Source organism: Toxotes jaculatrix, chromosome 14, assembly GCF_017976425.1.
Source record: "Toxotes jaculatrix isolate fToxJac2 chromosome 14, fToxJac2.pri, whole genome shotgun sequence".
NCBI classification, from domain to species: domain Eukaryota; kingdom Metazoa; phylum Chordata; class Actinopteri; family Toxotidae; genus Toxotes; species Toxotes jaculatrix.
In genome coordinates, this window is record NC_054407.1 from 11630828 (window position 1) to 11655471 (window position 24644).

General features: G+C 43.8%; 1 protein-coding gene across 1 annotated transcript; it reads right to left on the minus strand.

Moving 5' to 3' along the window:
- On the minus strand, positions 1 to 24644 carry LOC121193177 (potassium/sodium hyperpolarization-activated cyclic nucleotide-gated channel 2-like). The gene is made up of 8 exons (XM_041055369.1): positions 23455 to 24644; positions 20306 to 20729; positions 18054 to 18215; positions 11364 to 11582; positions 2270 to 2416; positions 1819 to 2059; positions 1541 to 1705; positions 1 to 950 (listed from the first exon to the last, which is right to left on the minus strand). The coding sequence occupies exons 1-8, from the start codon at positions 24642 to 24644 to the stop codon at positions 1 to 3; spliced, it is 3498 nt and encodes a 1165-aa protein (XP_040911303.1).

The window sequence follows — 24644 nt, forward strand, 5'->3', positions numbered from 1 at the left end:
TCACAAGTTGGAAGACAGCCGGGATCTGGCAGAGTCTAGCTCTGGAAGGCTGACAATTGAATCTTTCTTGGGAACTCCAGAGTCTGGAGGTCCTGATCCAGCAGCTGCTGCTACTGCCCCCATTCCAGCAGGTCCACCAGGAGGCGGTGTGGAGGCAAAGGCCACCCTCTGTTGAGCTCCTGCCGATCTCCCCACCCCTGAGGACCCGGGTAGGACCGAGTGAGGGGGCTGAGGGGGGCCTATGGAGGTGTTGGAGGTGCGGGTGGAGGGTGGAGGGCTGGGGGCTGCAGAGGCAGCTTGTGGTGTTCCCTCCTGGGGGAGTGAAGGCTGGGAAGCAGACAGGGCCCGGGTATCCTGGCTCAAGCTGCCTGTATGAAGAGAGTGGGTGCTCTTGTGTGAGGCAGGCCTCTGCTGGGTCTGTGTGGGGCTGGGTGCATGGTGTTGTACTAGGGATAACTGGGACCCAGAGGGTCCTGCGCTCGCCATGTACTGGAAAGTCCGTCCTGAAGCTGCGAGCGGGCTCTGGACAGGAGGGCTGGAGATTGCAGATCCAAACGCCCCTCCGAGCGTCTGAGGTGGCTGAGACTGAAGAGGAGACATGGAGACTGGGCTGGACAGGTTCTGCATCACCTGGAACCTTCGTACCATACGAGGAGATTGCAGAGTCCCTGGACCCACCAATGGACTTGCCATCTGAGGGCAGAAGCTCATTGCCACAGCCTGCTGGAGGGTAGCGATAGCAGAGCCTGTCTGCGGCTGACCAGGGGGAGCAAAGATACCGCCAATGGAAGGGGTCATGGACATGGCCCGCGGCCGCTGCAGGTCCACCAGCTTCACCATCTCACGGTCGTACTTGACAATCTCCTGGATCATCTCATTCTCCCGGTTGTTGAAGACGCCAGAGTTGAGATCATGCTGAACCTTGTGCATGAGGATTGAGTTCTTTTTACCTGCACAAACACATAAATGTATTGATTTTTAAAGAGCTACAAGCAGAAATGAGAAAGGACAGGACGGTGAGGACAAAAAGCAGAACAAAGCATAAATATGTGGAAACAAGAGGATTTGGAAAGGGAGAAGAATACGAGTTAGATATAGCATGTGATGTCCTTCAGGCCAGGTACATTGTCTAGCAGAACAAGCCCTGAGGAAAATGGATGTGTCACCCTGTACTCTCATCTACTGTTACAGTGTCCTGTGTCATTCGGAGGGAACAGCACAGCTCATTTTACTGCCTATTTCAACATTAATATTCTGGAAACATTTCCTGAGCACAATATCATTTGTTTTCTGAACACAGGCTTTATTTCAGAGTGCTTTGTGTACAGTTTTTTAGTAATTAAAAAAGAGTAGTATGCAGAGGCTTATAGTTGCTTACAATGATCCTATACAGATTGCTAGTCATATGTCTGAAAAATAAAGAATCTAATCTTATCTGTGTATACAATCGAGGAACATCATTCCAGTGTAATCTCCCTAATTTAGTTCTGCTGTGAATCTAAAGTTTGTTTGGTTTTGGTTTTTTTTTTTTTTTTTTTACCTATGCGGTCTAGACGGTCAATGGCAACAGTCTCAAAGGCTCGTCTCATCATCGGATATTCTTCCAGCACCTCATTGAAGTGGTCAACAGACAGAGAGTAGAGTCGACAGTAAGTCTCTGCTCGCACGCTGGCTGTTCGCCGACCCCTCGTCAATAAACAGATCTCTGAAACGAGGAAAGTACAACAGCTTTAAAAAAAAAAAAAAAAAAAAAAAAAAAAAAGAAAGTTCGAAAAAAAAAACAGAAAAAATAAGTGGAAGGCACAAACTATTGCCTACCTCCAAAATAAGAGCCATCAGAGAGTTTCATGGCGAGGGTGCCCTTGGTGATGACACTGCAGACTCCGTGCTGGATGAAGTACATTTTCTTTCCAATTGTACCCTCTCTTATAATGTAATCATGTGGCTGGAATACCTCAAAACGCAGCTTGGTCAACATGGCTGTCACAAAGTTTGGTTCTGCGTTGGCAAACAGCGGCATGGACGCCACCAACTTACGACAGTTGAAGTTGACAATTTCCTAGGAAAGGACACATAGTGTGGTATGTACAAGAACGGAGAAATATGCCAATGTTCAACCAAGGTACTAGACCAAGGTGTTCTTCTGCATACATGAATAAAAGTACAAGTATAAAGTTTAAATACAAATACTATGGGTGTTTTTGTATTTTCAAAATCAAGCAGTACAAGTAGATACTTGAGGAGACTGTGTGTCTTAACGTGTGTTTACCTCTCTGAGAGGCTCGCTGAGTTCTCCCAGAATGCTCTCCTCGTCAAACATCTTGCCCTGGTATCTGTGCTCGTAGTAATCATGGATTTTCTGTCGGAAGTCGGCAGGCAGCTTGTGGAAGGACATATACTGCTCCACTTGTTTGTACTAAGAGGGAGTGGGAATGGACATAGATAATGTACTGTTAATGCAGTGCATATAATGATTTTAAAAGCCTTTGCAAGCACAGCTTTTATTAACCCACAGTAGCCCACTTATTAGTTTAAGTCATTCCCACAAACTCCATCCTATAGTTACTAAATACTTACCAAAAACCCTCCACAGTTGAAAATAGTTTTTGGATGTTCTTTACATCTAAGAAGAATGAATGGGCTTGAAGCTGAGAGTTACAGACTGGGTAAAGAAATAAAACAACAAAAAAAGAGCTGACAGGTGCTCTAATGCATTGTTGTTTTAGATCTTCTCATGTAATTTACTGACAAACACAAAAATATAGATCATTGCCAGCTTTATCCTTTAAATAAAACTAACAAATAAGTAAACAGAAACAGCACTAACCACCAAATACTAAGGTTATGATGCAGCTGATTTAAAGCACAAGAGATCCATGAACACAATTCTGTCTACTGTATAAATACAGTAAGAATCACAATTCACATATAAGTATACAGAGGTCATACATTCCCGGCACTGTAAAAAGTCACAAAATCTTTGTTATGATATTTGGTCAGCAATGACTTGATTGTTTTTTTGAATTACGTTGATACCTGGACTCAGTTGCCAGTCCACTACAACAGCCCTGCAATAGATCCAACACTCATGAAGGTTATAACGTTCAGTTTATAGTGAAACTGTCTTAGAGGTGTGCCAGTTCAACTTTATGGTCACTTTGGAGGCTGTAAATTTATTGTTTTATGTTTTTAGTCTCTGAGGTTTTTCTAATATTTTTTAACACAATACAATTCAACAGCACCACAAACTACAGCCTTTAATAGAGCTACAACTTATCAAAGACAAGTAACATGTTGTCTCATTTGAGGATGATGCAACAGTATGTCTATCGTATTTCTTCCAGCGAGTCAAAAAAAAAACCCAACACAAACAACCACACAGACCAGCACTAGCCTGTGCCCTTCAGCTGTCAGCTGAAATGAACACACTCAATCTTTGATCAGCGCTACCTAGAAGTTAATCAATGCCAGATCAATAGAAAGTGAACGGTCCAACATGGCAACAACGCAAACAATCAGCTTCTGTTGTTGAGATATGGTAATTGCAATCCATCCAAAGTGACCAGCGAGAAACCAAAAACTACGTGGCCAGGCTGCAGAGAAGGGGAATGATAGATGTGGCAGTAAAAAGAACAGACCGTAAACTGTTGAGAGGAAAAAGATTTCGGCTTGTACTTTGCTGTCAGACTATGTGCACTTCAGTCCAGCTCAAATGGAAAGCTTGATAGGACCACAGCTAAACGCAGCACCCATAACAAAAAAAATGTGTTCTGGACAGCTCAGCTCACCGTTCATGCCGCCTCCTAAAACTCTACTGCGTGGTGGCCGAACTCCACAAAAACTGTCAGCTTGCATCAAGTGACATCCCCTTACAAAGGCTTCAGTGGGTTTGCTTCAGAGCAGAGAGACTACAACACAACTGGAAGGTCCCAGGTTCACTGCTATAGTGTAGTGTAATTGTAGTGAGCAGCTGTGTGTCCTTTCAGAAGCCCCAATCAAAACAACGAGGTCCACCTGCTCACACACTGTTACAAGCTCTGGATCCTCAAGAGCATCTGACAAATTCCTACACTGGAAGCTGTTTGTTATCAGAAACAAACAGACTGGCTCTTTGTTTTCAGAAGAGAGACACATTTGGTACACAAAGATTTTAAGTTGTGCATAAACACATGCATATGTACCCAAGGATGATCCTTGTCTCAGATCCTGGCATCACAGGGTAATGAAAACTTCACTTTTCTTATCCCCGACTTCATGGGAGCGGTACAGTAACTCATGTTGAGCATGTCTTTGCGCCTAAAACAACAAACTAAAGCTTGTGAGCACAACTTCAAATAACTAGGGCTATACTAGCAAGAAAATCATAGAAATAAAGCATATTTATTTATGGTATTTACAGTGCAGCCACAGTACTGTGACAGAAGAACATTTTGTTGTATTGTTGTATCTGTACTTCAAATATATTTACACAAACTTAAACAAGGTTTGGTTGTAAATCTTTTGCGTGGACTCCATGACCCATAGACATCAGCAGACGCTTGGCACCTTCCGTGGTGGTGCTCTGCCAAGTTTGAACTCAAGCCATCCTCTGTTTGCTTATTTCAGGCACTTTTTAAGTTCAGTCTGGTCTTCAGCAAATAAAACTCAAGAGCATTGTGTAACTTTCATGATCTCCCAACTCACATCCCCTGTCTCAGTATGCAAACATTCACAGCTTATATGACCATAGTAAACACTTGCAAAACATTAGCATGCTAACATTGTCATCGTGAGCATGTTAGCATGCTGATGTTAGCATTTAGCTAACTATAAACTCGCCTGGTTTTTGAATACGACTTTGACTGAAAGTAAGTTTTCATAATACTACCAGCCTGTAAACGTTCACTTGCAGAAGTAGGTGGTAAAAGCTTAAAGCTTCATAATGTTCCATTTTAAATCCATTGTGCTACATTACAGAGCCATGAAAACAAATACCTCCTGCACCGTGTGTAGGTTCAGTGTTATCCCACTAATGCTGCACCACATACTGTTTCTGCAGACAGAAGAAACGGGTCTCCAATGACCCCTCGTCGCTCTGCGCTGTAGGCAGGAAAAGTATTGTATATGAAGTATTGTCACTCAGCCCAAAGCGTGCTCTGCTTCCTTCTGCCACATAACATAAACATAAATAAACCAAACATGTAACATTTGAATAATTCAGCATCTACGTAGGCGAAGGTGAAGCCTCCTGGCTGGGGGCAGCCTCACAGCCTCCTGCGACGGAATTAAGCAACACACAGTCTCACCTGCATGAGTAACTCTGCTTCCTGACATCTGCAGATGGAGACTGGCCTGAAGAAATGACCCCGTGTCACAACTCTTTACCCGACATGTCAAAGCTAACGCTGCAGCTGGTGTGCCTTTCATAGAATAGAGGTGCTGATTGCGAGCAACGTTGTAGGTGTCGGGGCATTGTGGCAGGGAGGGGAAAACCTCACACTCCTCGCAGAGGCGCAGCGGCTGCGGTTGGACGTGAAACTCATTCCAGCCGTCCGTGGCCCGGCTGAGTGTGAATGAGTGAGGCAGCAAAAGCCTGCGCGACTGAACTTAAATGGTGGCGTTTAATGACTTGACTTTGAAGAGCCATGTCACAGTGCGCCGTATCGATCATCGGCGGGCCAACCTGAAATCTCTCCGGTGTCACAGAGGAGAGGGAGCACACGTTTGGCAGCACCCGGAGGGGACTGACAAACATCCAAATGAGAGTGAAAATAGCATCCACTTTCTGTGTCACTTTGATGTCAGTGTATGCGGCAGCAAATCGCTGCGCTGACATTTCGTCGTCCAAACTGCTGTTTTGGAAACTCTTTGCATTTTGTAATTTGCCATTCAGAGGAAAATATATGGAGAGTTTTGTTTTTAACTCTGATTGTATTTTTCCACTTTTAAGCCCATGAACTGCTGAACACTGCTATCAGCTTTTTTATCACCCCCTTCTTCTTTATTCTTGCCTTTTGTTCCCTTGTTTTCTTTTCATTTAGTTTTTTTTTATCCTTATTCTCCTTTCTTTCCTTTCCTACCCTTTTCCCGTTCCCACCCTTCCCTAGTCTTTCCTTTCTTTGCTTTTCTTACTTTTCTTTCCTTTAACTTCTTTTCTCTTTCCAGTCCTTTCTTTTTCCTCTCCACTCTTCCTCTTCTCTTTCTTTCCCCATTCTTTTCTTTCCTATCCTTCCTCTCCTTTCAGTTCCTCACCTTTCCTTTCCGTTCCTCTCTCCCTCCTCTCTTCTCATCTCCTTTCCTTTCTTTCCTTCATTTCTTTTCTTTTGCTTTCTTTTTTTCCATTCTTTTCCTTCCTCACCGTCTTCTCCTGCTCATTCATCCCACAACTTCTCTCCACTGGAAATTCTAATTTGGGTTCATCCCAAACGGCCATGTGGATGTATAATTCATTCACTTCATTCCCAGCTAAATCGCCTCATTATATTATGAAGCACATTCACCAAAGAGAAGAAAATCAGATAGCGGTAAGTCAGAGCTCGTCTTGTCTGTCTTCAATTCAAAGATGTGTACAGAGCGAGGAACAACACACTGTGGGGTCTCACACAGTACAAAGTCTCATTAAATGAACTGAGGCTTCTAAGGAAACACAAAAAATCCTATAATTCAGTCAAAGGGAGAGACGACCAAAGGGGACTTGTTGATAAGAGTTTGTACATCAGACACACTCTCTACCAGAGCAGTGAACATCACTTGGCACAACCAAAGAGACGCTGTTTTTGTTGTAGACATTGGGGAATAGGAATCTCTTTGGCCTGCATCTTTGCAAAGTCAGCCCAGCTCTGGATAATTGGAGCGATCAGTGACAAGCAGTCAGGCTAAAGGGAGACAGATCACTGTTGTTGATGGTGTTAGCATCACGAAGATGGGGAGGAGGAGGCGGCAGGGGAGAAGGTAGTAACCAACGTTGCATCCTGTGCAGTGCTACATCATGGCAAAGAGCTCAGACTGCCGCCAGCTCTCTGTCTCGCTGACTGAGATTAGTCTCTACGACTACAAGAGAGAGGAGCTGATTCAGTGTAAAACCCCCTGTGAGGCTGGTAAGAGCTGATTATGGATGCAAAAGGTGTATTGGTGTAGAAGGTGTATTACTAATCTACTGTCTGTTACATGTCTTTAAAGCACAATCTGTGATCTGAAGGGAAGACCGAAAATCCAAAACACAAAATTGCAATCTGTTGTTTTTCTCAAAAAGACAAGTCTTTCAATATATCACCACTGTCCTGTAAAAACACATATCTCAAAAATGTTAGCTTTTGATTATCTCACAAAAGCAGCCCTGTTTTCAGCTTCATGACAATATATTTGTCAGATATTCCAACTGGTTTTTCAATGGCTCATTTAGCTTAAGAAGTGGGAGAAATTTCTCAACTTGCAAATCATGTGAATATTTCTCAAATTTATACTGTCAATAACAGAGGAAGTACCAAAAGAAATGGGCCAAATAAATAGGTCCTTTGCACTGAAGATGTTTTTTGATACATGACAGTGAGAAAATCATGTTAATAAAAACATTAACGATAGCTTAGGCTTAATGTTTTTAGTAACATATGTGCTTCTCCTGCTGTGATAACTCAAAATGTGGTAAGAAAAAAAAAGGGTCTCTGAAAACCATCTGAAGTCTTCCCAAGAAATTTTTATTCACACTTCAAAGCAAAAGGAAGTGGTGTCACATTTTTTGAAGCAGCTGCTGAGTGATTACAGGGAGCTGCACAGTTCGCATGTTTTTTTCAAACTACATAGTTCACTAACCACCTACTTCTGCTTAGCAAGTGACTGTTAAAGGCCTTGCACACCTACACAGTTTTTTTTAACTTGTTCTGGCTCATTAGATTTCTGCTCAGGTTAAAGTTAGGCAGAGGTAACCAAAGGTGTAACTTCTCCCACCGGAACTGATGCTTCAAAGTTGACAGGAGGTTGAGACAGATGTCAGTCAAGCACAGTATTACTATACACGCCACATTCACATCATATTGTTAGACCATAATTACGAGCTGCTGAGCCAGAAAAAACTTTCATGTCAGCCCCCCCAGGGATTTCGGGAATTTCTGACAGTCAAGACATCTCTAAATACAGAGGTGTCAACAGACTGCTGGCAAAATGGCTGCAAAGCCTCCATCACTGCATCTAAATAAAGTCCAATATTGACACTAATACAATAGATATGGATCATTTAAAAAGGAGCTATACACACTTTGTATCTGATTTCACTTGTTAAGAATTCACTCTAAATACATAACACCACAAAAGCAGCAGTGGGTGTGAAAACTCCCTGCTTGGAATAAAGGGAGCTTTTCCTGTTTTTCCTTTCCTGCCAGTGATGCATGAGGGCAAAAGTGAAAACACCCGTGTGGGTGGACCATGGGTGTAAAGAGCCTTTAATGATGCGAGTGTTTGTATCGGCCAGACATGCAGGTTTGCATGAATAAACAAACAAACATGAATACAGATCTCACAGCCAAATTTCGTGATCACCAGAAATACATTCCTAAATTTGCATTGGTACATTAAAAGTGGCAAAAGATGGCACAAGTGAGGCTGCTTCTTTGTCTCTCTCTGCTATGTGTCACTTTGCACTGCGTATAAATAACTCTTAGGTCTCTGCACCAAAACCACACGGCCAGATTCTCCCTAAATTTAACCTGCATGGATTCTGAGTCTGACATTACAGCTGGGCTGAAATGGAAACCTCCTCACAATGCTAGCTGGAGCCTCGCAGGGGCTATAACAAACTGCCAGAAGACTTGTTTTGCTAACACTCTCCAAATGATAAAAATGTCACTCACAGGCCTTTCTGGAGGCATAGCGAATTCACCCAGCAGCATCAGCATCAGCCTCACTGGCATGGCTGGCACTGTTCTGTTCTGCGTGATTTTTATATATATATATATATATATATATATATATATATATACACATCTTCAGTTCAAATACTAATCCTGACAGAGCTGCAGAAAAAAAACGCAGCAGGAAAAAAAAAAGAAAATCTGAAAACGGGAAATGCACTTTCCTGCCCTCAGCAGAAAAGAAAATCTAGGATTTGGTCTCTGGTGAAGACACATTAGAAAATGTCTAAATATGAGAGCATACACATAGTATTATGGACAAATTTCTGATGTGAAAGCATATACAGTATGTCTCTTAATTTATCCTTAAACTGAATAAAAACACAGGCTGAGGATTATACAAACGTATCAGTGGTCAGTGGTCAGTGTTCAAATTCAACTGGATTCAAAACTGAGGGGAGAGCAGCTGAGGAGTCTTTTTCTTGGACAAAAAAAAAAACATTTGTAATAGATAAAACACAATAGATTTCTGTCTAGCCTTTTAACTCCCATCATCCAGGACACACAGCAAAGGAGAGAGCACTAGTCAGCACTCAACTTGCTGAATCGTTGTCTTCTAAACCATTTATAGGACATGATTTATACCCAAGCGTCCATCCACATGGCTGAAAAAAAAAACCCTATGGGGAGTTCCATACGACTCAAGCCAGACAAAAACACTCTAAACGATGTGAAAGAGACAGTGTTCAAATATCTCGCTGTGCACCAGGACTAGTGTCGACAACAAGGCCCTTCCGTCTCCCACAGGTTTTCCCCTCCCCCTTGTTTGCTCCCTGTAGCAGCCGGTTAGCAGTAGCACTGCACCTCTCAAGGACAACACCACCAGAGAGGATAGAGAGACAGGAAGAGAAGAGGAAAGAGAGAGGAATTCAGATGAGGAGGGGAAGGGATAGAGAGGGAGATAAAGACAAGAGGGCGATAGAGGAGAAAATCAGGTGGAGGTATTAGAGAGGTGGAGGGGAAGAATCAAGAAAAGAGGGGATGAGATAATGTAAAGAGGGATAGTTAAAGACGCATGAGAGATAAAACAGTGCAGGTAGAGTGAGAGCCAGTGAGTGAGTGATCAGGAAGAGAGAGAGAGAGAGAGGAGAGGCAGCCATGTTTGCTTACGTCACCTTCAGGATGACATTGGCAGGATACACAGGTCTGCTGCCTCATCAATTCTACTGCTGCCCAAGGGGACATCATATCACACACACACACACACAAACACACACACACACACACACTATGTCTCTTTCTTTCTCCCACATCTGCCCCTCTCCACACACACACACACACCCAGCCCCTGGCGACGTGGCTCTACCTGGCCGAACACACCCGCAGCCTCTGATTGGCTGCTGAAAGCCAGCAACACTCCCCCTGCTCCCCAGCCAGCAAGACTCTGCTTGGAAACAGAGAGGCTGCGCTGTTACCACCACAGTCCACTGCTGCAGCGCTGCTCAGCAAAGCTCTGATCCACATCCCTGTTTTAAGACATGTCTGACAGTCAAATAAAAATACTGTCTAATGACATTACATATGAGCACATGCATACAGGACCTGATTATGTGTAAGTAAGGTCATAACCTAAAGAGACAGTGTGTCGGTGCAACCCGATGCTGTTGCACCACAGTACAGATAGTTATATATGCAGTTTTACACTTTTTAAAATTCATATCCATTGCACAGAAATCCGTCATAATAGATAAACGAATAGATGAGGCTACATTCAATTTCCATTTAATCAGCAGCAAATATTTAATAACACGAGAGAAAAGGAAAATATGCATGTGTTTATGAGCTGTACCATTGTTTTGATCTACTAAGAGAATTTTAAAAATTGAAGAGTTCTTCAACCCCACTACATGAAACTGTCACTCCATATTAGTTCTTTACTAAAAGTGGAGATGTTGTACACCAACAACTTTTTAGACTTGTGCAAGTTCTTCATTAATAAGATATAATGCCAGTCCTCATTTCCTGAGCTTCTTCCCATCATCAGTCCTTGGTTTACATGTAATAAAATTGTTTTTATCCATGCAATCTTTCAAAAAAGACCTAAATCTAAAACTAATTGAAGTTAATTTTTGTCAGTGCTTCCAGTTACCATCAACTACTGCCTGCAAATAACTGGAAGAGAATAGAAATCTCTATATTTAATGTGTAATGTGGCTTCTCACATCTGGCTGATCCTTGATCCATTTAACAGGGTTAGCATCAGCACTAATACTGAACTAACAGATCAAATCTCAGCGTCTCTAAAACCCCCACAGAACTTTATTTCAACTTCTCGTAGGGATGTCAAAGTTTCCAAAAAACACAAATACATCAGGTTGATTTTTTTTATGAAAATGTGCACAAAATCATGCATAAGACACCTACAATGCATAAATTTGAGTATTTCACATCAAAGCTGGATTTTGACTGGTTTTAATAGAAAACTGCAAACAAAAAAGTGTTTAGAACATGGGACTGAGGTGATTTAATGAAGCTCCTCACCTTTTCCTGATACTGCCGTCTGGAGGAGTCCAGGGACTGGATAAGAGCTGTTGCATGGCCAATAAAAACAGCATAGCAAGTAGCTCCTACAATCATACTCAGCATGGTGAGCCAGATATCTGATAGACTTTCCGGGGCCTGTCGGCCATAACCGATGCACAGCATGTGGCTCATTGCTTTGAATACTGCAAAGGAGTACAGCTCCGACCAGGTATCATTCTGCAGAGAGAGAAAAAGGGGAGATAAACACATCAGTGTTACATAAAAAGGCAGAGGGAGAGTGGTAGCAGAGAGTAGGCAACCAGAAGAAAAGCTTTGGGGACAACAAGGTCACAGAGTAGCACTTATACAAATGAGAACTCGAGGGACAGCATTGCATTAGAAGGAAAGAGGGAGGAAGTGGAAACGACATCAGGGGAATCCTTCGAGGCCTAATCAGTAAAGTAGAGACGGTTTGGAAATTATTTCCTCCAAGAGGAATGATAATGAGAGGTCATTAAATATGCCCTTTCAGGGCTGTGTGAATAGGAATCTACTACAGGCGGTGACAGCCGGGTAGCGGTCACCAGGCTGCCTGTGTGGAGATTCACGAAGGAACAAACCTCAGATCATAACTTACAAAAACATCAAGGGGCATTAATCAAGTTGTTGAACCAATGCCCAGTATACTTTCTCTCAATTGTAAATAATGACTCAGTGTTTCAGTATTTCAGTGTAGCTTTGAGCCAAAACTCCCCTCCTCACAAAAGAGGTGGGTGGCTGAGCATCAAGCTCGACTGATCTGATACTCTTGTCCACCAAGCGTTCTTTGTTTCCCCTTTTCTTCCATTAGCAGTGGTGACTGTGATGACCTCAGTCTGAACAGACTGCTAATGCCAATTAATTTTAGTTAAAGCCAAAACTTTGGTTTGTTTTTGTTGTTGTTGTTTTTTTTGTTTGTTTGTTTTCTTGTGTGCATGGAAAAATCAAGTTAAAAACAGCATGGAAACCTCTTAGAGCCTGGTTTCAAGAGCACAAACAACATCATTTTCTCTCATGGCCCCCCTGACACACACACACTCTCACACACACACACTCCTCCTCTCTAAATTTGTACCTGGCTACACAGAGGTTACAGTCTGTGCTTGGGAAGCAAAGGCAATCAAATATATCCTCTCTAACCTATAGAAGGGCATTAGCAGTCTATTAGTGCTTTTGCTATTATATTATAAATAGCAGTCCGTTGCAGTCCTGTGAGAACCATGTATCTCCAAAATCACCTTTCATGAGCTAAGAAAATCTTGATTTCCAGCATTGCAGGAAAGCATTTTTGATAATTCCTCTAGTTTTAGATTTAGAAGATGAAAAATTTTGCTAATCAGTTCTTTGTTAAGTCATCTATCAAGCAAAAACAGTCTCTGGGTTCTGCTTCTCACATGTGACCATGTGATGCTCTTCTCTTTGTTATATGATTGTAATTTAGATACTTTGCAGTTTTAAGTTGTTGGTCAGACAAAATAAACAAATGTAAACATTACCTTGGGCTGTGGGAAACAGTGACAGGCATTTTGCACTTTTTTCTGATGTTTTATAGTCAAGAATATAACAGTTTAATCGATAATGAAAATAATCATTAGTTGGATGTAAAAGGGAAGAGTTATAGGTACAACATGTGTCTCTGCACCAATGACTGTTATCATCTGTAAGGAACAACATTAAAGGGCCACACAGTGATGGAAGGCCTTCTCCGTCACGACCAGGGGAAAATGTAGACTCCAAAAATAAATATAGCTCCACCAAGTGGGCTGAGGCTAAATGGTGTATGTGAAAACAGAAAGAGAAACAGTGGAGTGAAACAGATTGAATAATAGATGAACGATGAGCACTTTGATTCTGAAATAGCACAGGCGAGAGGGGGAGAGAGAGAGAGAGAGAGAGAGAGAGAGAGAGAGAGAGGCTCCATATCCTCACAAGTCTCTACAGCCCTCCACAGAGATTTCAGTTTGGGAACTATCCGTTGCTTTGTTGGTAATCAACGTCTCCATTAGCAGCAGATAGTCTGTTTGAAGTTGCCTGATAATGCAAGGGCTTTAAATTTATCTTGCGTCTCAAAATGCCTCTTTGTATCCGCTGTGGCAACCTTGCTGTGCAGTCTATTGCCATGCTAGCTTCTCTGTGAGGCTCACTGTAAAGAAAACCAAACTGCTAGATAGGAAAACGTCTCGCACAAAAGAGGGTGGTGTTAAAATAAAGCAACATATCAGAAAGGTGTGAGCTGTGAGTATGGATGTGTTACCAGCTGTGTGCTGCAGTGTTATAAAGTTTACTTGTGTGAGTGTGGTCAAAGGAGAAACATCATCATGTGAGATTTTATGATATCATAGTGCTGGATGAGTTAGATATAAGAAATACAGTCTTTATTTTTCCTGATCATGTTAGGCATAAAATACGTGTAAAATAATCAGTGTTTTCATCTGTGTTTACTGACGCTACCACCTTATTTTAGCATGTTAGCATGCTAACATTTGCTAATTAGCACAAGACAAACAGTACAGCTGAGGCTGATGAGAATGTCACTAATTTAGAAGGGAACATCTGCTCCAAATTGCATGGTAATTCCTCAAATAGTTGTTGAAGCTTTTCAATCTTAACCACACAGATGTCAACCTGCTGCTGGTGGGGCTTGATGACAAAAAAAAAAATCAGAGGAGCCATCCTCAGGGGACCATGAATTTTTGGACAAGATTTAATGGTAATCTATTCAATAACTGTTGAGATATTTCAGTCTGGATTGAAAAGCGGAGGACTGACCAACCAACCCCCGCCATCCCCAGAGCCACATCACGAGCACAGCACACAAAGACCTGCACAAAAAATGAACTTTTGCCCTGTTCCCACTCTCCTCTGCTCACACCTCCCTGCACCAAGAGCTGAAGGACTGAGGCTCTGTATTGGACTGATAGGTGCAGTTGTGGAAGAATAAAGAATAGATAATGGAAAATGGAGCTGCAACACACTGAATGACCAATCATTTTGTGCATCTGATAGGCGATAAGCTGGACAAATATTAAAAGATAATTGACGCACGAGTAACAAGGCCTCCAGTCTGGCCCACCAGTTTAAATTACAATGGCTTATCTGAGTTTATTGTGGAGTCACCTCTGTCTCCTGCTTCCTCTCTGTCCCTTTCTTCCTTCAGATCATCTGCCTCACTGTGTGTGTGGTGTCTTTATGATCTGTGGTGTGGACAGTGAAATGTGTTTTTATTCAGTGTGGAAACCAAGGCATCCTCTGTCCAATGATAGTTAATTTACAGGTTAATCTCTGTCTCTGTTAGTCTCCAGTCAGGTGCTGCACTGACTCTGTTCTTTGAACTTTCTTGTCCTCATGAGGTGATCTATAAGAAAACTTTGTTCCAAACACAAAGTGATCACGAGTAAAGAAACCATGACCAAACTGGAGAGTGGACTGATAGTAAAGTGTATTTGTTGGTCACAGTCATGATGCCATATTGGTACTTTTCATTGTGCCCATATGAATCAAAGTAACTGCTGCTGGGTCTTCAAAACACTTGCACTATGTTTGAATGGTTCTCAACACAAGTAATGTCGTTGCTGCTTGAGTGATGTTTAAGTGCAGAAAAAGTGCTTCTTGCTTGAGTAGGATAATGTAGAATCGCGTGCACTCAGCACAATGAGATGCTTCAGAACCAAAACACCTGAGTTCCTGTGGGACTGAGATAATCACATCTCTTTTCTCTCCCCACCCGGGAAACAAACACCACCTAATTTCTTGTCCATTTACAGAGGTTGGACAGCAGCTTTCACTTTTCCTGTTTATATGCTGTTTCAGGTCTAATGAGTAATTCAAATCAAATCTGCGACGTCCAGCTGCAGACCCGTAATACTACGTGTGGTGAGTAAATAAAGTGATTTAACACCATACATAGTGATTACTGGCTTATCTTCTCCAAGTGAGCAGACCACTGTACTGCAAAGCCCCCTCCTGCTGATAGCAGTGGGAGATAATAGGAAAGAGACATCTCTGTGATGTGGATACAGTAAGGGATGGGTACACACACAGTTGTAATTACAGAGTCGAAACCATACACCCTGTGTCTGTCAGTTGGCGCTGCTGTCACTATTATTACCCAGTTGCCTCTGTACTCCTCTGCCACCACACCGCACTCTGCCATGGAAATTAACTGTGTGGCTGACAAAGCTGTGTAAAGCTAATGCTAAATATAAACTTAGTGAAATTAATGGATAGGAGCTGGGGTGTAATGCAAAAACAACCTATGTTCCCTGAGGTATTACAAGTTCGACTGAATCCAATTACTGGTTGGTGGATGTCATCCAGAGTTACAAAATGTTCTCAACGCCCTCCATGGGTCCTGCCTGTGGGCCCCACACCACCAGAGCCACTGTAGGGTGCGAGGCTTGATGGATGGCCTGGCTGCAACACAATGGCTAATGTTACAAGTTGTCAGCCACTCAATAGGGGGGCGGTCTCAGGTGGCTGTAGGCAGCCTGTACCATGCCAGGCTGGGCCTTTAGTTTGAGAGTGACGGCTCTCTGGAGACTGACTGTCTTTGATTATATAGAGGGGGAGAGCAATGGAGGAGTCAGTGGCCTGTCAGCCCTAAACTTCATCATCCTGGACTTCAGACTCTGCACCATACAGGCCGCAAGATTGTCCTCTTGTGTGTCAGTTTTTGTGTAACATTTTTAAAGTTTTCTTCAGGTTGAGGTTGTTATGCTTTTGTAGTCCTTCGTAGGGAAGGTCAGCAGTGTTTATATAATTTTTACATTATACATACATGGAATAAAAGAAGGTATATAGTGAGAGTATAGATCCATGTCAGTGTATTTAAATTACATATAGGGCTGCAGCAAACAATAATTTGCATTATTGATCGGTTTGCCAGTCATGTTCTTGATTAATCGCTTAATGTACAAAATGGCAAAACATTGTGTAAAAAAATGCTCACCACCAATTCCCAAAACCACACAAGGATTCAGAAAGACACAAGGATTCAGAATCTGCTTTACCTGGTTACCCTGGGAGTTGTGAGTAAGTGTGTATTTCAGTGGAGGGCAAACAGTTGAATGATGCAGTTAAAGGCAAAGCATGATGGAGTCTTCACTAGTTCATAACATCAAAGACTTGATTTGGATGTGGTTGAGAGTCAGCCTCAGGGACAGTGGACTCACCTGCTCTGATTAAAGTCTCTAAATGTCTGCATTCTGGTTGCAACATTTAGGTATATGTAGCTTGCGTGTTATCTTTTTATGATACTAGAGGTTATACTGCAGTGATGTGAAATTACTTTCTGAACTTAAATGATTGTTTTAATGGTGGAATAAACAGCAAATGTCTCCACCTGTTCTGCCACCATAGTAACTATCAGTAGCTATTTTTCCTTTTTCTTTTCTTTTTGTGAGATCAGATTATTAGTAGCCATTGCTTGGATTCAATACTGTATGAAAGCGTCATTCATCAGACCCAAAATATAGTCACATAACTGATAGTGTGATCCTGGGTCAATATTGTAATATATGATTTTGTCAATGTTGTCAAGCTCTACAAAACAGTGCCAATAAAACTGCAGTATGTTCCCATCTGGCACATTAAACAAAGAGGAATCCCTTCCCTTTCACCAACATGAAAGAGAGGCGATTTACTCTCATCATTGTGTTAGCTTGTTTTAACTGGAATTACTGTTGTACAGCAATAAAAAAAAAAAAAAAAAACTGCTGTCATCCAGGAAATACTTCAAATCTGAAATTTACAAGCAGTCATGGCCGGCGCTGACAAAGTCGGGGAGCTGGGACCCAATCTGTTTAAAGCCCCATTTGGACCTGTGCCTCCTGTCTGGGTTAGCGTGGTCTCCCCTTGCTCAGTAAAAGGCTGGGCTGACAGACAGACCTATAAACAACCAGCTTTTATCTCTCTGAGAGAGACATGGCAACAAAGAGCCCAGCTGCCTGGCCATATACTACCCCACCTCCAATCCCTCTGTTTTCCCCTTTTATCTTTCCTGTCATCACCCCACCATGATGAAGAGGAGACATGGAGGGATCTAGAGGTGCGCTTAAATCTCCCTGCTTTTTTTTCACAGCTTCTTCATTGGTGTCCTAAGGTTGTTTTCTGTGTCTGACAGCCTGACTGAACACTACTGCAGAAAACGGTGATATGAGCACTTTTGACTTTTCCCTCCTGAATCAGTAATAGCATAATTGCAAGAGACATCACTTAGGCTAATAATGTTTTTTTTTTGATAGTGCAGTTCTCTGTTTTCAAAGTGGACGCTATTGATCCAAATTACAGTCTACATAACTATCACTGCTAACCTAGAGCACCCTTCATTTTTAGCCTTGCAAGCAGCATGGCTATAGGGATGGAAATGTCGCATACTGACACACTAAACTAAGATGCAGTGGTTCATACACAGATTTGAGGCTTTCTCCTCTGTTGATACAAGAGCACTAGGATTTCTGTTTCAGTAAAAGACAAAAAAGAGTTTATCATGGCCACAACATATTGACTGACTTTCAGCCAATATTTTCTGATGACGGTCAGACACTTGAATCAATACTCTGTGACCTCGATCAGCTCTTTCCCAATCAATTCGGAAGAAAAGATATAAATCCAGGTCTGGGGGTAGTATGTGCAATTTTGTATGCACAGACATGTTTTTCTGACACATACCTCCATCTTGTTGAGGGACACCCAGCAGTCTGAAGGGAAGTCCTGCAGCATGGGAACCAGGAACTGTAGGCAGCCGTCCCAGTGACACAGCAGCAGCATCATACCAATCAGGTTAAAGATCCGCATCACCGCACTAGCCAGGTCATAGGTCATATGGAAGATCTGGAGCAAGACAGTAAGACAAGGGGGGCGGGGGGGTGTTAAACTCAGAAAAACTCAGAAAAAAGACAGACAACTTCATAGTTATGTAGACTGTAATTTGACCTTTGTCAAGTACTTAAGTTCTTTAATTCACATTTCAGCGGCAGGACTGGCAACCCACTCAGCTCCATAGTCTGCTTTGGATTACACCAAGCTTGATTAATGAGTGGGGGAGACAGGCTCCCATCAGTCCCACATCAAACACAGCAGGAGCAGGCAAGACATTTGTTACACAGAGACACACGACATCAATCAGGGGCTCAAACACGCACACAGAGTCCAGTCACACACAAAACACTCACGCAAGCCTGCGGGCACAGAGTTACACTAACAACACAGACAGACATGCCAGCTTGTACAAATACGCACATTCAAACACGCAGGATGATGGACAGGGACCATCATGATCCTTAACAACTGATAGTCTATGTTACCTCACCCATCAATCATTCTGAGTCACCGTACAGTCTCTTAGGCCAATCATCTATCACCTAACTGACTTCAACAAACCACTCCCTGTTGCTGCTTAACAGTTTGACGGCTGTTTGAATATAATAATCATATCCATAAGGTGTAAATGTGAAGAGGTGACAATACTTTTCATAGTAAGAACAGTCAGCATTGTCTGATGAAGCCTGCTATGAAGGGATGAGAAGTGGGTCATTTCTTGCTCAGTGCAGCCAAAGGAGAAGTGATACTCAGTGATGGGAGAGATGAAGAATGAGACTGGACATGAATCACATGTGCTGATCTTTCTAAATGTCGCTTTAACCTTTATGGGGTTTTCAGTGTCGGTTTTTATCAATCAGTGACTGACAAAATAGAAAAATTTGTCAAACTGTTTTTCACCGAGGATGGACAAGAAAAACTCCACTGGACACAGCTGTGTTGATTAATAATGGATATGTCCAGCACCGTGGACAGCTCCAAGACAGTTACAGAAACTAAACGTAGTTCTGTGTTCAGATTCTTGGATTTTCAAAATAATATGATGGCTAATAACATTAAAGAGACAGGCATTTGAAACTGGACATTGCCTGTGTCAGTGTCTCACTCTCCACAGCATCTCCACTCTCATTCTCCATGCATGGCAAGTATCACTTCCCATCATGCACCACTGTGTGTGTATGTGTGCGTATCACATCATATCTTCAGAAATCCAATTATCCAAAGGTCAAGTGAGCAGCAGAGCCCCACTGCGCTGCTCACCACTGCAAAATGCCAACGCCATGCCGCCAATACTGGCATAAACGAAAAGTCGAGTGATCTCATGACATCTCTGGACCTTCTGTCTCCCAGGCCGCTCTCCTTCATTTGAGGAAGGAGTCCGAGGAGAGGCTAGAGCAGGGCCTCGACAAAGCACATCCCTCACAGAGTAAATAAAAGCTGAGCGACCAGGAAGGGTCTCTGAGTTCAGCCCATAGACTGTATAAGACAGCCTGGGGACTCTACCTGGCAACAGCACCGATCTTCACATCCAAAGTCTGCAAGTCAGTCCTCTGGAGAGGAGCCCGCTCACCTGAACAATTGGTGACATATGTAATCTCAGTCAACAGCCCCCTACCGCGTCATATTATCATCACCCTCCGCCACACCTGCTCTTCCTCTGGCGCCTTAATTGATTAACCGTGTTTGCCCTGGTAATAGGCTCCTTATTAGACCGCCTGGTGCTGCCTGTGGAACTGCCAGGTCAGACAGGGAGACAGCGGTTTGTGGGTGGGGGTTGTGTGACAATAACAGTAATTAGAATGCAAAGTTTGTTAATGCTGAAAAAGCCTGCTGACATTATACATTTCTCACCAGGTGGCAGGTGAGAACATGAATACTGAGCCTCCAGGCAGAGGAGGAGGAGGAGGAGGAGGAGGCAGCTCAGAGCAGACAGCGAGGCAGATTGCTGTTTTGGTCTTGAGCCAACATCAGCATATTGAGGGACAAATCAGTGACCTTTTATCACCGGCTAGTTTGGGTGTTTCCTCCTCTGTGGCTAAGAGCTGTGTGATTAGAGTTAAATAATATTTACCCAGGGACAGTCATTACATGCATGCTCTTACCTCTTCCCATTGGTGAATGTAGCGTATTAATCTGGAGAGCCTCAAAAGCCTCAGAAGACTTAGGATCTTGGTGAAGCGGACGATCCTCAAGGCCCGAGCAGTCTTGTACACCTCTGAGTCGATTCCCTTCTCCACTATGAGGAATATGTAATCCACTGGGATGGAGGAGATAAAGTCCACAATGAACCAAGTCTTTAGGTACTTCTTCTTAATGGTTTTAGGGTCCAAAATGATGTCGGAGTTGTCCTCAATGATGATTCCCGTGCGAAAGTTGAGCACCAGGTCCATGAGGAAGAAGGTGTCAGAGACCACGTTGAAGATGATCCAGGGCGTGGTGGTCTCGTCCTTGAAGAAGGTGATGCCCACGGGGATGATGATCAGATTTCCCACCATAAACAGCAGCATTGTGAAATCCCAGTAGAACCTGTGTGTTGTTGTGGTGTGGACATGATGGTGTGTTTACATGGATGTGTGTGTGGAATACAGGAGAGGAAAAAAAGGGAGGAGGGAGGGGGAAGGGAAAAAAAGACAAAAATAGAGTCAGATAAGAAAAGGGAGTTGCTGTGGAAAGCCGATAGGCACAAGAGACTTCCAAGCTCAAGACAGAAAAGTGTAACCGAAGTGCAGGAGCTACACTTTGCCTGTCTGATCATGCAGAGAGTAATGAGAGAAAGATGTTGTGCTGAACTTACTTTTTTCCAAGACTGACATTAAATATAAACATTGTTTATAAGCACTTTCTCTGTGCACTTTATATTCCACTGTGCAACAAAATGAATCTAATGATTGTCACTGCTGATGTGAGTTCACCTTGGAGTAAAAGAAAAAATGTATAAGCAGTTTTTCTTGTATAATAACTGACTGAACTAAATTTGCTCTTCAGGCTGCATTTTCAAGGTTTAAATGATGGGTGAAAAGACGGAGGCCAGTTGCATCCTCCTTTCTAAACCCTATTTGTGTTTTGTTGACACTAGCTTTCCTTCCTCGTTATTTACGCTTCCACAGTTGAAAAGGTATGGGAAAAAATAATTTTTAAAAAATAAATTCATTTTTTTCTGTCACTTTTTTCCCTTTCTTCTGGCCTTTTCAAAACCGAATATGTAGAAAAGCACTGAAGTGGAAACTCTTCCCTTTGTTTGTTTGGGCATTTGATAAAGGTTAAAAAAAAATCAAATAAAAAACTGAAATGACCATAAAACTTTGAAATATTCCATGTTTTGTATGATAAATGGGCTGTGCATGAGCAATATGTCGATTTTGTCTGCCAAAAAGTAAAATGTGACAATATGTTGTCCTTTATCTGAACAAACTGTTGTCAAATTCCAAAAGAAACAGGGAAAAATCCAAACAGACTTATCTGGGATTTGGGAGGGGTATCGCTGCATGAAAAGTACTGTCAGCACCAACCACAGATGTAGAGCATATCCATTGTATTTAACCATGTTTTCCAGCCAGGTACTCTCAGATTCCCAACCGTCAGCAATTTTCAGATTTTTCTGAGGACTACATTAGATTTATAAGTAATTTTCACAGAATTAGGGAAAGTTATTGAGCATCGAGCCTATAAATCAATGTTGAGTTTGTTCTTTAGCTGTTAAAGAGGGCCAAACATTAGGGTTAATTTAGAGCTCTAAATGTGAATGCAAATTATTGCAAAATTATTGACCTTGCAGTGCACATGGAAGCCAAGAAGGGAACTGTTTTACTGCTCTCTGCCAGCAGTGATGAGGCAGTTTGGTGACTGGGACAGGCAGAGTAAAGGTAGTGAGGTTTGAGCCCCGTCAGAGGCATCTCTGCAGGACAGGTGCAGCGCTGAGTCATTACACTGCGACTTATGCAACAAGCTCTGACTCCTCCACTCCACGGCAACAACAATAACCGCCCCGATTATAGTGTCTGAAACAACTTTAACTGTGTGTCCACATTAGCATAAGAATCGCAGGAGGGCAGAGTGTGGGAGTCTGAGTGATGAGGAAAGGTCTTCAAAGTGACCTGTTATCAAATTACATCTCTGCTGTTGAAGACATGTCTCAAGTTTAGCCTTTCGTGGTCTCCTGACTCGGCGTTATGTGATACAAATGGCCCAAACATGAATGGCGCTGTGTACGTGTGTGTGTGTGTGGTTTGGGGGGGGGGGGGGGGGGGGGGGCGCTGAAGGCAGCGCTCTCAAACGCGCGAGCCGACTCCAAATTAGAGGGGAGCTGTCCGCTCCTTCTGGTGCTGAAACCAGAACATGCGGCCGTCAGGAAACAAAACCCCTCGGCTACTGGTTCCTTGACCCAAATGCAATTCAGCGAGTGATACATGTCGAATAAAAACAAGCCCTACAGGCTCATTTTACCTGGCCCAGGTCACGAGGAGCCTCCTTGGGCTCGTGGGTTTCCCTAAATATGTGTATGAGAAAATAGCTGCTGGATGTCCGGCTGGGTGATCGGTGCTGAGGCGTGATAAAGAGAGCGCATCCGTCATTAAAATGCAGGATACGGGGAGCCGAACAGGCGAATATGTCTCCAGTGAGCATGCTTGAGGTTTTCGCACACTTGGCTCAAGGTGACATTCCATTACTGAGTGCATCGCATACACACACACACACACACACACACACACACACACACACACACACACACACACACACACACACACACACACGCATAGCCTACATCCTGTCCGCACGGCTCTTGTCGCAGAGCTCAGCTTAAACTACAACGAACTGTACGATCTTTGAAAATCGTGGCATTATTAATGAACGCGAATTAGCGTCGGAGCTCTGTCCTCTGTTAAATGTGAGCGCACTGCAAGGAAAAGTCGAGATGTGTTAGCAGGCCGTGGCTTGTTGAGCATTCCAGAGATGCTACTCTACACACAGACCGGAATAGGGTTTGTTTACAACCTTGAAAGGACACGCTTTGCTAAAGTCTATTTGCCTGACAACAGGTTGTTTGGGGGATTAATGGCAGAGAGCTGCAATGCATTGATTCAAATCCCCACAGGTTCAGTCATAAGGGATGGAATGAAAAACCAGCAGCCAGTAGCCCTGAACAATAACCATGCATGTGTTCCCATGGAGTCACAATGGTTTGCCTACTCACTATAAAGTAAGTTGCAGATGACAATGGGGGACCCATACGGGCCCCTCATGACCCTCTTACCTGAAATCGCTGTATGGGTGGATAATCCAATTTCCAGCTGATTTTACCCTCTCTTGCTCTCTCTCCACTGCTTTTTGACTACCATACATGCGTAAGGAGAATTTGTTAACTCCAGGCTGCAGCATACTACTAAACTGCCGCTGCATGAAGCTGGCTTGGCTACCCCGAGGTTCCGCATCCTCGGCGGGCACAATTGGCGGTCCATCCTCCGGCTTCTGGAAAGTGACAGAGTTCCTGGGCTGCTGGGTCTGAGTCGGGCCGTGCAGCGAGGACGAGGCTTTCCGGCTTGGTGCGTTAGAGAAGGACACCTTGGAGTCCTTTTTCTCGGGGACACCGCTGGACACGGGGGTAGCGCCGGGATTTGCGCTCTCTCCTCCGTGCCCCCCGGTTAGGGACCCGCCTGGTGTGATCGAGCCGTCCATGCTGGCGGTAGTCGAGTTACAGGCTCCTCGCTTGGCGCTCCCTCCGTCCTCGGCCCTCCCCGACCCTCCTGTCTGCTTCTCCTGTTTGGAGATGATTGAGCGCAGGCTCCCGGTACCCGAGTCCCTCCTGCATTCTCCGTTTTTGTTGCATTTCATGCTGGAAATGGGAGAGACGCTGTTGCAAACATCACCCGCTGTCGCGTTGAAAACCTCTACCGCGACCGCTGATTCCGACGCCTCCGCCCCAGATGCTCTGCTGGTCTGGCCGCGCTGGGCAGCATCGCCCGGACAGGGTGTCTGGGTCTCGGTAGCTCTGGAGGCAGCAGTGGGCCGTGCGGCGGCTGGAGCGTCCTCTGTGTGCGTAAGGCAGGGCTCCTTGTTGGAGTTTCTCCTGGAAGCCGAGGACGCGGCTCCCCCTCCTGGCGTAAAGTTCTTCATCCTGATACTGCCTCCTCCTCCTCCTCCTCCACCTCCGCCACTGCCGCTCCCCCCGGCTCGGCGCAACCGCGGATGCTGAAACTTGGACTCCTCTTCTCCGTCCTCCGTCTCGTCCATCACGACGTTGCTGGCCACACCGGGCTGCTTACCGCTCGGTGCGCCAGAAGAACCGGAGTCCAGACAGTTGTGGCTGCTGTTGCTTCTTGTGCATTTGGACGCGACAGCCTTGGGTGCGCTGATGTGGCTGCGTCCACTGCCGCCCGCCGCCTTCTTTTTCATGGTGGCAGCAGACGCAGGTGAAACCTCATTCCTGTCCATGACATTAAGCAT

Bases quoted from the DNA above. Each gene is read 5' to 3' on its own strand.
- LOC121193177 (XM_041055369.1), bottom strand. From the start codon at position 24,644: ATGCTTAATGTCATGGACAGGAATGAGGTTTCACCTGCGTCTGCTGCC. The intron at 2,060-2,269 runs GTAAACACACGT...GTCCTTTCCTAG, and splicing joins TCAGCGAGCCTCTCAGAGAG to GAAATTGTCAACTTCAACTG. The intron at 951-1,540 runs GTAAAAAAAAAA...GTGTTTGTGCAG, and splicing joins TGACCGTCTAGACCGCATAG to GTAAAAAGAACTCAATCCTC.